General features: G+C 37.7%; 1 protein-coding gene across 1 annotated transcript; it reads left to right on the top strand.

Annotated features, from left to right (window-relative positions):
• The first annotated feature begins 9,294 nt into the window (after positions 1-9,294).
• Positions 9,295-12,044, top strand: LOC110012162 (uncharacterized). Its single transcript, XM_088881397.1, has 4 exons — positions 9,295-9,333; positions 10,938-11,142; positions 11,262-11,457; positions 11,930-12,044. Exons 1-4 carry the CDS (start codon positions 9,295-9,297, stop codon positions 12,042-12,044), a joined length of 555 nt encoding a protein of 184 aa, XP_088737523.1.
• Positions 12,045-13,219: the final 1,175 nt, after the last annotated feature.

Below are 13,219 nucleotides of genomic sequence, written 5' to 3'. Positions count from 1 at the left end.
TCTCGCAAAATCTCTTCTCATAACCCACCTATGTCAGGCACACAGCTCGTTCCCCATTCACTATCACTCCATCAACTCTTATCGAGAAATTTTGTTTCTTACCCTGTTTTATCCTTTCCAGCATCCATAATAAGAAAGGATCTCGAGTCTGCGCTTCTTTGATTTGATCCACAAAGTTTGGCTTAAGTTGCAAGGCTGCCAACAAACCTGCTATCCGATCAACCTCTAGTGCCGCATTCATAGTTCACATCTCCAATAGCAATGTCTGATTGTGACTCCCCAAATTGGCTAATGTACTTGAATTGTTTCTACTCAAAGCATCTGCTACCCCATTTGCCTTCCCTGGATGGAAGTCAATAGTGCAATCATAATCCTTCAGCAGTTCTATCCATCTTCTTTGTCCCAAATTCAATTCCTTCTGCCTCAAGATATATTTAAGACTCTTATGGTCAATAAGGATCTGAAATTTTTCTCCGTACAAATAATGTCTCCAAATTTTTAGTACATGTACTATAACTGCTAACTCTAAGTCACGCGTGGGATAATTTAATTCATAGTTCCTCAACTGGTGTGATGCATAAGCAATTACCTTTCCATTTTACATTAACACACATTCCAAACTCTGTTTAGAAGCATCAGTATACATTATATATCCACCGCTACCAGACGGCAAAACCAAAATCGGAGTGTAGGTCAATCTCTTTTTCAACTCATCAAAACTTTGTTGGCACTATTCCGTCCACTGAAATTCTACCCCTTTCTCAGCAACTTGGTCAGAGGACCGACAATTATAGAGAAACCCTCAATAAATCTCCTGTAATATCCAGCCAACCCTAAGAAACTTCGGACTTCATTTGTATTTTTTGGTACTCTCCATTCCATAATAGCTTTCACTTTTGAAGGGTTAGGCATAACCCCATCATCAGATATCACATGCCCAAGGAAAACCACCTGATTTACCCAAAGTTCACATTTGCTAAATTTAGCATACAACTCCTTCTCTTTCAAAATTTGTAACATTATTCTTAGATGTTGCTCATGCTCCTCCCTATTCTTCTAGTACACCAAGATGTCATCTATAAAAACAATAACAAAGTGATCCAGATATTCCTAAAATGTACGATTCATGAATGCCATATACGCCTCTAGTGCATTTGTTAACCCAAATGGCATCACCAAAAACTTATAATAACCATAACGAGTACGGAAAGTTGTTTTTGATATGTCGTTCTCTGTAATCCTCAACTGTCAATACCCTGACCTTAAATTGATCTTTCAAAATATTGTAGCTCTCTTTAACTGGTCTAACAGGTCATCAATCCTCGGCAATGGATATTTATTCTCCATTGTTACCCAATTTAATTGGCGGTAATCGACGCATAACCTCATACTTCCATCTTTCTTCTTCACAAATAGCACTGGTGCTCCCCACGGTGATGTACTCGGCCTAATAAACCCTTTCCCCAATAATTCTTTCATTTGCTTTTTGAGCTTTTGTAATTCCACTAGGGCCATTCTGTACAGCGCAATAGAAATTAGGGCAACTCCTGGAAGAGTTTTGATGGCAAATTCCACTTTTCTATGCAGTGACAAACCTGGTAAGTCATTCGGGATACTTCAGAAAAGTCTCTCACTACCGGAATTTTCTCCAATATGGGATTAACCCTCTCGGTATCTACCATATGGGCTAGATACACCTCACAACCTTCTAACATCAATCGTCTTGCCTCTCTAGCTGATATTACACAAACTGGTACTAATTGACAATCCCCCGCAAATAGTACTTTCAGTTTGCTGGAATATTCGATCATCACTTCCTTTTTATAACAGTCAACTATTGCTTTATGTTGTGCTAACCAATCCATCCCCAAAATCACATCAAACTCCTTAAAATCCAGCATTACAAGGTCCACCGGTAAATTTGCATCTCCAATTCTCACTAAACTCCCTCTCCTAACACTGTTCACTACCACATCCCCTCCCACAGAAAAGTTAACCATCAAATTATATCCCAAAGGGCTATTCTCACCCGGTATTTTAGAAGTAAGTTCTAATAATATATATGAATGCATAGAGCCAGGATCAATTAATATATAAGCCTCAACGTCAAATAACAAAATCGTACCTGATACCACATCATTTGCTGTTGGAGATTCCTCCCTACTCATGTTATATATCTTTGCTTAGGTTTGCCCCTGAGTACCTTGTGCTCCAAGCCCCCTCATACTGCTACCAGTAGCGTGGTCACTATCTCTGTAGCTAGTACCTCTTCCTCTGCCACTGTCTCTCTCAGCTACCTTGCCACTACTTCTAACACTGCTTTGGCTCTGTGTCCCACTAGCGACACTTCCAACCACACATATAGTTTGACTGAGATAATTCCTAGCTATATATCCCCTACCTTCATAGTGATAATAGGTTCTGGCTATATCATTCCGTCTCCAACATAGTCCTAAATGTTCTATTCCACAGGTAGAACAACTCGGAGTGATAGTTTGTCCTCGTCCATAACTCTGTCCAGCTCCCCTACCCGATCCAATAGAAGGCATAGGAAATGAGTTGTGTTTGAACAAACATCTATTAAAGCTTGTGGATCCACCAAACCTCGATCCACTACTTCCTAAAAAATAGGACCTCGACGTGTAAAGTTCCCACTTCCCGCAGAAAATGAACGGTCGGTTCCCCTTTTAGTCAACCTACTCGATTCCCTATTATGTACATTGATTTTCTCTTATCTTCCCCCTTCTTCTTGTCTTCAATTACTGCTTCTTCCATCCAGACTGCTGATTCAACAAGAGTTTTAAAATTCGTAATTCTGACTACAAAGCCTTTTTTTTTTATCTCCGCTCGTAGCCCCTGCTCAAAACGGTAACAACCATCCTCCTGCGTCGCTATTGCTTCAAGTTCATACTTGGCTAGGCGGCAAAACGAAGTTCATATTCTGCCATCGCCTAATCATCCCCTTTGCACTAAATTTAGAAACTCCATCCTCCTCCTATCTCGGTAAATCTTGGGTCCATATTTATCATCAAACTCTTTCTGAAACTTAGCTCAAGTTATTTCTCTTAGCTCATATCTCCTCTTCACAGACCTCCATTAAATTAAGGGATTCCCCACAGAAAGAAAAAGCAATATACTTAAGTCGATTCTCTGGATTGCAATTCACTAAGTTCATCACATCTTCAACTTTTTCCCCACCATCTCTCATCAATCTCCGGGTCTAGGGTACCCTCAATTCTGTAGCTCCCGTTTTCCTGATTCTTTCATAATTATGGTCAATTATAGGAACTACTGGAGCTAGCGCTGGAGTAGGTGTGCGCGCCTGTGCAAGTAACGGTGCTCAATTTTTCTTTACAGGTTTTTTGGCACAGGTTTCTTACACATATTTTTGTGCTCAGTTATTCTTTACAGGTTTTTGCACTCAATTTTTTTCACAGATTTTTTGCAAGGTTTTTTCACTCTATCTTTTGGCACATATTTTTCTATTTTTAGAATTTCTGGACTTGTTTTTTATGTTCATTTTTTGGCAAATCTGTTACATCACAGTTATTATCTTCTTTCTTCCCTGTAGCACACCCTACTCACTACATTTAATTATCACTATTTCAACCCATAAAATGAATTCCATTTTATCAATATAATATATAAATATCATAAAAGATAATAGATATCACCAAAAGTTTATATTTACCTCACCAGATGTCCTCATATACATAACCTCATAACCTTAAAGGGAAATAGCGTAACAACCAACAATACAAAATTTTAAACGCAAACCCAAAAGACTAGAATATTTAACAATCAAACAACCAAAAATTTCATCCTTTTCTTAAGTAGAACTCATTCTATAAGTAATTTGTTTTCAACCCATAAAATGAATTCTATTTTATCAATATAATATGTAAATATCATAAAAGATAATAGATATCACCAAAAGTTTATATTTACCTCACCAGATGTCCTTATACATAACCTCATAACCTTAAAGGGAAATAGCGTAATAACCAACAACACAAAATTTTAAACGCAAACCCATCAAAAGACTAAAATATTTAACAATTAAACAACCAAAAATCCCGACTTCAGATGTCACGACTGATCCACCTATAAGAACAACGGTCCGGCTCAAAGTTTAATGTGGCTAGTCAGTGTGACCTATCTCCTGAAAGTATGTGGCAAGGAATGAACTGTCTACTCAGTAACTATAGCTAACCAGTCTATATATGTGCACATAGGCCGCAAGTCACATACAATGCAATCATATCAACTAACAAATATTTGTTATATGGCAAAACAGATGTAAGGAGTAAAGCATACCCACGACATAATATTTGACGTTATCATTTATTACGTAAGGGTCCTACTTACTCTAATTGGAGTACATTAGTCAACGTCATATCGTATACAACACAAGATACCCATTGTATGTGATATCCCCACACTCTCTATCCCAATGTGTAGCAATATCAGCACAAGACATCACAACAAGCATAGCATCCCCACACCACCCCAGTGTGTAGCTAACAGCACATGATATTCCCACTACTCGGAATGCCCCGGTACCCTACGTGCCATGGTACCCAACTTAATTCATTTATTTTTCATATTACGTCAATCACATTATCGTAAACCATTGACTATGTTCCCAACTAAGTAAGCACAATCTTTAAGTTCGATTCACAATAGCACTACCACTAACTTCATCATTCTTTTCTCTATAATAATTACTTTCTCAATAATAACTTCTCAATTCAATTTCATGCAACAATCAGTTATACGATCATATAATCATACCTCTCACGTCCATACATTACAATTACATATAACATATGGTAACAATTTCATGGATATTAAGATAATCCAACAAATAGTCCACGGCTAAATATATAAACAACTAATATACAAATCCATGTATATAAATATAAATCCAAGTTCACATCAAATCTAACAAACCAACCAATATACAAAATTGTGTAAAGTTGCTTGCAAATATGATGAAGAGACCGGGTGCAATTGGATGCTAATAGGAATATTCAAATCAAACATGGCTTTACTTAAAATTACCAAGTATGTCGGACCACATACATGCCTAATGAATCAGATTTCTGTTGACTATGGTAACATAGGAAAGAGTATGATTGCAACACATTTGCTTGGTATGGTTCATCAAGACCCATCGTATGATATAAAATATGTCCAGCAGATTGTGAAAGATCGATTTGGTTTTGAAATCTCATATCATAAGGCATGGCAGGCTTTGAAAGAAGCTAGGGAACAAGTTTATGGTACTTGGGAGAGTTATCAAAGGGTTCCCAAATATATGGCGGCATTGCAGACCGGGACATTACATGTTGAATTTCATTTTTTGGGCTTTCAAACCATGCATTGAGGGATTTCGCTATTGTCGAGAGTTATAAGTGTAGACATAACCCATTTGTACATGAAATACAAGCACAAACTACCGGCAGCAGTAACTTTAAATACAAATCAACAGGTATTGTCGTTAGCCTTCGCGCTCGTGGATGAAGAATCACTTGCATCACAGTGTTGGTTCTTGAAAATCCTTTCCAAATATCTGCTGCCGGTTGAGGATGACAGAGTTTGTCTAATTTCAGACTGGCAAAGTGGTTAGATCAATGTTATCAATCATGTACCGTCATTCAAATTTCCTCGCGGGGTTCATCGATTTTGTTTACTTCATGTGTATTCGAATTTTTAACAATAAATTTAAGAACATCCAGTTGAAGGATTTGTGTTAGAGAGGTGGGGCAGAAGTCAATTCTCGTAAATTTGATAGAATAATGGAAGAAATCAAAGCTTCGAACGAGGAAGCATATAATTGGCTAGGGAGAATTGACAAGACCTAATGGACGTTGTCGCATGATGGTGATTGGAGAACTAGTATTCTAACTACAAACAGGTTAGAGTCTATAAATGGAGTGTTAAAAGGTGCCAGAAGCTTACCAATAATGGCTATTGTGCAGATAACGTTATCCTGCTCGGTGCAGTATTTCTTGCAGCGCTCAACACGTTGTAACCGTATCATAAATGCAAATCAACAATGGGTTGATTTAGATTTTAGATTATTCGAGGCTGAGGCAGTACATCATATTGTTCAGAAGTTCGACTATAACCAACAATCTGCCTTGATGCTAACACTGAGCTTGACCGGGCAGGGCTCTCGTACTTATGTAGTAAAATTGAAGCAACACATGTGTTCTTGTGGAAAGTGGGGGTACACATGAAATTCCATGTTCACATGCCATTCAGGTATGTCGGCATTTTGGGATTAATGCATCAAATTTTATTTCTCAATATTACAGTATTCGTGCATATAAGAAGACATATCAAGGGAGGTTTGAGCCTGTATATGGTGAAGAATATTGGGATCCCGTTGATTTTGAATTTGTACACAATCCCACACTACGAGCTCGTGAAGGTCCGGGTAGACAAATTTTCACTCGAATACTGAACGAAATGGATAGACCACAAGTACGTGCTCGCCAACAACTAGTGAAGCTCGGGAATAATTTGAAAAATTTGTTTATGTAATAGTGTTTATCAATAAAATAATATTATGTATTACAAACCATGTGCATGAAACGTTTTTACAACAGTATGCAATATTTGTATTACACAACCCTAGTAATGCCCCCCAGTGCCACACGTGGACGTCTTTTGTTTCATCGAGGCGGATTATCCTCTCTTTAGTCACTAGGCACGTTCAACTTGGTGCCTTCGAATGGCACTGGTGATGTCCTAAACTGTTACATCCGGGTTAACATTATGTGTATATTTGTCTCCGACAAATGGAGCATCGGGAGTGTAAAAAGCAGATGGACCTGCTTCCAGGTAAATACTTGATGGACCAGCCTCTATGTAAATATTAGATGGCCCAGCCTCTGCGTAAACACTTGATCGACCAGCCTCTGTGAATGCGCTGACACGAGCTGTGTCAGCCTGTCCAACCCGAACACTCGGATACCATGCACTGGAAAAGTTCATAAGTTCACGTTCAATCATACGGGCTCGCATCCGAGTTTCTCTCAATGACTGCTGATCATCTCCGAAATTATCATAGTCTATCACTAGCTGCTCTATTCTATTATACTGGTAAAAATATTGTATTCGATTAAACATAGCGCTTTTTTAAAATAATTGAACAATAAAAAATACAAAGTGCTTACCACATATTCCCAATCGCGGGTGTCAGTTGGTCAATATCCTGGCGTGTTCGTTGGCACTATATTATGTGAAATTTGGACCCGAGTGATTTGGCGATACCAATTCATATAGTCAGGAACGATATCACGACCTCCTATAATAACGGGTCCCGCCACCACCAATGATCACACATCGTTGTGCAATATAGTCCAAGTGAAATGCTTCCTAGCTTAAGTCTTGAAGTCCTTGCCTGTCTATTATGTGCAGACGGCATTCACTTACCAATGGGTTTGGGGGATGTCCTGCACATAGCCAAATTGACGATAACCTGCTCCGGTTGATGCATCTCCACCAGCGAATAATGAATCAATGGGCAACGTATATTTTATGGTGTGCAAGTTGCATAAAGCGGAAATGAACCCACATCGAGTGCATCACCATCATACCGAAGTCCAAATAAACTACAGTATCACACAACGCAATCAATATTTTTTCAGAAAATCCCATAAAAATACACTATACATAAAAAAACAATCATAGCGGTGTACCTTATTTGATTGCACGACCACCTAGAAGCAAAATTTAGATAAATAATTGAAATCAAAATTCTTGATAACTATATAAATAAATAAAAATGTTCATACCGTGCAGCATATGGAGGGATGGGTAGGATGTTTTCAGGGTCCATTCTTGATGCCACTAGATCTACAGCATCATTCGATGGAATTGGTGCAGGTGTTATGATGCGGGACCATGCCCATATTTGTAATAACTCCATGGCATCGCCAATATTAGTTTTCCCTTACCGTGATGTCGTACACAGCTCCCGATATAGATATGTCAACACTGTTGAGCCCTAATTTGAGATATATTCCTCATGTATATTCTCCATGTGTCGTAGATACAATAGCGACACGGTGTTCCCTGTAGCATTAGGACACAATACCCTACCAATGACGCACATGGCACATATACGTGCCTCCTGTAATACAGTCTCAAACGGGCTATCATCATCACATGTATTTTCAAGAAAATATTCATGTACACTGTCAGTTTTATTCTAGACCATCTAAAAGTATTTTCATTTGGCATAAAACCCAACCATTGCTGGCAATAAATTTGTCACTATTGAGTACTATACCTTGTATATACTCCGATAATAAGATTACCTTCCACTGGGAATGCCCAGATGATAGCGATGTCCTGTAGTGATACAGTTGCCTCACTAACCGAGAAATAAAAAGTATGCGTCACGGGATGCCATGTCTCAACTAGTATGCAGTTATCAGGTGTGTGTCAATCTCAATATGACCACACTGTAAAACACCCAAAAACTATATATTCTAGAGCACTTACAAAACACGAATGTGACGTGGGACTAGTTGAAAGACGTGGAAAAAAGATATATCACCACGTCGTACGTATAAAGTTGTATCCGGAGCTCCAGACACATCTTCAAACCAATGATTTATTGCCCGTACAACATACTTGTATCAATAGGACCAAAGTTCACCATAATCACTCCAAAAATAAAAATTTTGGAAAGCTCCATTTTTTCTTCTTCTCTACAAAATCTCACTGCTCAAAATTCTGCTTCTTCTACAAAATCTGATTGCTCAAATTTTTTCTTCTTCTCTACAAAATCACTCAAATCTCACTTTTTCTTCTCTATAAAATCACTCAACTCTTTGTTGCAATGTGAGAGTTGAGTGAATTACAGCTCACCTAAATAAGGTGTTTGACTCTTAGGCATTGGCTTGGAGGTAAGCTTCAATGGCCTTGAACTACATTGCCTTCTCCTTTCCTTCCTTGATCTCTCTCCATTAATCTGAACATTGCCCTCGGTGTGGTAAATGCTCTTGTTCTTGCAGATGCATCCCTCAATAATGGTGTAGCCGTGGGTCAAATTCTCCGTTCCAAGAGCATCAATATGATGCTACGCTCTTATTCTGGTTGCCCTCCCAAAATGGATAATCGATCTTGACGGCTTTAGCACCACCATCTCCTTCCAAGATTTCGACACTTTTGATAGCCTGAGGCATGATTTTAGGAATAAGGGTATTTGCATCGAGAATAATGGACTTAAACAGGATTGACGAAGGAATCTTAATATCGTAAGTGATGGCACCCATGGCAGTGATTTTGAAGCTTGAAATGATAAGAAGGAAGGTAATTTGTTAATTGCGTTGGCTGAGTTATAGGAAATGCAAGAAGTAGAGCTGCAAGTTATACTACATAATACAAGATTCTTGTGTGGATTTATATCCTACTTTTCATGTAATATGTCTAGATTTTCGATGACTCTAGCCCAATATAGTTGAATAAAAGTCGATTATTATGAACTGATCTAACAATGCAAATGGATGCTTTTCGGTTTGCAAAGATGGCTTGCAGCATAAACTGTGATTAGCACCTCATTGTGGACTAAGTCGTGTTCTCATCTTGGGCGTTAGTTGCAGAGAGTGCTTTCATTAATTATCAGGGTGAATAAAAATTTACCCCTATTATATTGAAAATGAGCAAATTATTCTCCTATAAAAAGAATATAAAAATTTACTTCCCTATACTTTTTAAAATGAAGTAATTTACCTCTCTGGACAATAAATATGTGGAAAAAGCTTTCTAGACTTGTTGAAATATGCCCATGACCCTGGTAGGCCCAAGACCATTAGGTTCTTCTCTCATTGTCACTTGGATGGCTCAGGCCCACTCTTGTCAACAGCCCACTTTGACTGGCTCAGCCCACTCTTGTCAGCCCATTGCCCCAACCCCTTTTGACCCGACTGAAAATGTACTTAATCCCTAAAATCCTAACTCTATTCTCATCTTTTGCCTTCTTGTTTTATCTTCCTCCCTTCTCTTTGATTTATCTCCTTCTTCATTTTGTCTTTGATTCTTATGGCCTTGAAAATAATTTCACCACCTCTTTTCACCATCCTCTTCAATACAGAACCACTATAAATCCCTGTGGGGTTTCTTGTTGTTAAGAAGACTAATAATTGCCATCTCTTCCTTTCTCCTTCTTCTGCTCCGATTAAAAGTTTTTTGTGAACCCTAAGTGTGTGAGAAAATCTTTATGATTTTACAAGAGGGTCTGTGTAGCCGGTTTCACGATTGGGTTTGAGTAACCGTGAGTTTGACGGCCGGTCTTAATGACCGTGGGCTGTCCTCATTAGATCTGGCTCTCTGAGCTTTATTTGTTCTTTCTTACTGTTTATTTAACACTGTTATTGTTAGATATGTACTTTATTCTTTATATTGGTTTAGATCTGTTTGTACTATTGGTCTGCAATTATTTAAGGTAATACATTGGATTTTATACGAAATGTATCCATGTCCTTCTTATCTTTATTTTATATGAATTGTATCATGTCTGGCTTATTTTTTCTTGTTTATCGTCGGTCTACAAGTGTAAAAACAGTCAGCAATACTGGTGGCCCCTCATGCACTCAGGATTCAGTTCAAGGTACTCAACAATCTTCAAAGGTGAATATTATTTATTTTATTTAAGTATAGTTAATAGTTTAGCATTTCTGATACTGCGCTCATGTAGCCAAGCCTCATGCACATAATGCCATGTCAGTAAGTACCAATATCAAATTGGTGCTTCGAATCTTTTTGTGTGTATGCATCTTCGATTTTTCTTTGTCAATTAGGATTTTGTTATTCTGTAAGAATCTAATCTGGCCTTTTTTCAAATATAGCTATATAGCTCTACTGTAAATTTGATAATAGAATCAATGTGTATTGATCTTCTATTTATTCGATGACAGGCATACATTGACTTTGAGATATCTGAGGCTGAATATGAAAGAACTAGAGGACTTTATGAGAGGCTTTTGAACCGCACAAAACATTTGAAGGTGTGGATTAGTTATGCCAAGTTTGAGGCATCTGCTATAGATGAGGGCTTGCAGGAGTCAAACTCGCGAGAAAGTGATTATGAGCAAAAGAGAAAATGCCTTCAGCGAGCTAGAGGTAAGAAATGAAATGCTGCACTTGTTATTTCGTTATTGTAGTCCTTATACCAGTTGTTCTCATTCTTTGTTTACTTCATGGTAGTGAACTAGACCTCACAAATTTTATGTGCTCATGAGCTGTGTTTGAAAGAGCCCTTAGCTACTTCAGAACTTCTGCCCCTGAATCGAAAGAGGAAATGGCAATGCTTTTGGAAGAATGGTTGAACATGGAAAGCAGCTTTGGCGAAGTTGGTGATGTTGATTTGGTCCGTGCTAAGCTGCCAAAGAAACTCAAAAAGAGAAGGCAAATAAAAACTGAGGATGGTCCAACCGGGTATGCATTTGACCTTCATCCCCCCCTCCCCCCGCCAACTTGTTTCAGCCAATATTCTTTTGGCTTTTATCCCTTGTAATTAATAAAAAAAAAATTTGTTCTTATGAACCAAGGCAAATAAAGTTAATGGCCCATGGTTTTCTTTCTTTTTTCTTTTGTTTTTAGGTGTTGTGTTTGTTCTGTGGACTTATACTTAGGCATAGATTCTATACTTGAAGAAATCTCTCTTGGTTGATTTGTGGTGATCCCTCCGCAACTTTTGAATTTGAACTTATTTTGCCATTAGTTGTCAGAGTTCTGCGAAATAGAGTTACTTTCATGAGTTTGCCTGAAGATACACGTTGTGTCTATTTTTCTCCTATTACAGTATATGAGCTATATACATTAGAACTGGGATTGTATATCTATTGAAGCTTATTGAAACTAAACTATTGGCGGCGGCGACCAATTCTGATATTGTAATAACCTGCAGGTATGAGGAGTACATCGACCATCTTTCCCTTGAAGAAACGCGAACAACAAATCTTAAGATTTTGGAAGCAGCATATAAGTGGAAGAAGCAGAAGATTGCTTCTGATGATGATTAGTTGGTTAACATGAGTCGGCGTTGATCGGACTTTGTTGATATTGTTTGGTGATAATGTCATTCTTTCCTTTTTTGAGTTTCACATCCTGTACCCTTCTGGTCTTGTATGTATGTGTCTGTTGCCTTTTGTTATACAAGTTTCTCAAACTGCAAGAGAGCAATTTGGTTGTATTTGAATCACCACACTCAACTTTTCTTTTGTTTTCATTCTTTTCTTTTTTTTCCCAGCAATAGAATTAGCATAATAGAGGTATGGACTCTATAAGTTTTACTTTTACAGTGTACTTTAAGCAGCTTGTAGTGTTTTGTTTGCTTTTTTAGCGCAATCTATTGCATTTGATGGATTCACTTTTACGCTGCTTGTGAGGATGTGACAGGAGTATTGTTATTCATGTGGATTATTTATTGCCATTGTTTCTTTCTTGGTCAAGGGGCTTTAAGGGTTAATGGGTTTTTTTCTAGGTTGGTCATAGCAAATCTGCCAGTGGAACAACCCAATAGTTCGATGTCTGCGACTGTAGAGCAGCAAAGGTTATTCCCTTTTCTTAATTTCTGGAGATGTGTAAGCCGTTAGATGTGTATATGATGGTATCATAGATGAATTGTCAAGGGATTTTTTTTCTTTTCATTATGTTACGCTATAAATTCTTTGTTGGTTTTTGAGTTAATTCATTATTATGTTGCAAAGAATTTTTTATTGGTTTATGGATTATATCCAATGCTGAGCTTAAGAGGCCAAACCCTGTATATAGGAACTAGTATGTATGATTTGGATTGATATGCGATATTCATCCAAATTTAATGTTGGAACTTTGCATTTCTTTCAACTTCTGCATGGGATGATCATATGTGTGCATGTTATCATTTGCTATCGATTGTTGACTGCTGACAACTTGAATTGCCTCAAGTCTTAGTATTTAGGGCTAGTTTATTCATATGTTGTCTCAATTATAAATTACTTTTGTTACCTTAGATTATTCCCACTTTTTAATTGCCTTTTTAATGAATTCTAAAAAACTCGCCTATGACTTTTTTCAGTACATGTAAGTTGCTCATTTCTATTTGTTGCTCTACAAAATCCCCTACGTACTTTGAAATTTGGCGTCATTTTACTTTTTAAAGTATAGAGTCCAAACTTGTTATTATCATTCTTTTAATGTTTTTTTTGGGGTAAAA

This window comes from Sesamum indicum, linkage group LG6, assembly GCF_026168435.1.
Source record: "Sesamum indicum cultivar Baizhima isolate 11 linkage group LG6, ASM2616843v1, whole genome shotgun sequence".
NCBI classification, from domain to species: Eukaryota; Viridiplantae; Streptophyta; class Magnoliopsida; order Lamiales; family Pedaliaceae; genus Sesamum; species Sesamum indicum.
This window is presented reverse-complemented; position numbering and strand designations above follow the sequence as displayed.

Coding starts and splice junctions, on each gene's coding strand:
- LOC110012162 (XM_088881397.1), top strand. CDS start 9,295: ATGGCAGTGATTTTGAAGCTTGAAATGATAAGAAGGAAG. Junction 9,334..10,937: donor TTGAAATGATAAGAAGGAAG/GTAATTTGTTAA, acceptor ATTCGATGACAG/GCATACATTGACTTTGAGAT. Junction 11,458..11,929: donor ACTGAGGATGGTCCAACCGG/GTATGCATTTGA, acceptor AATAACCTGCAG/GTATGAGGAGTACATCGACC.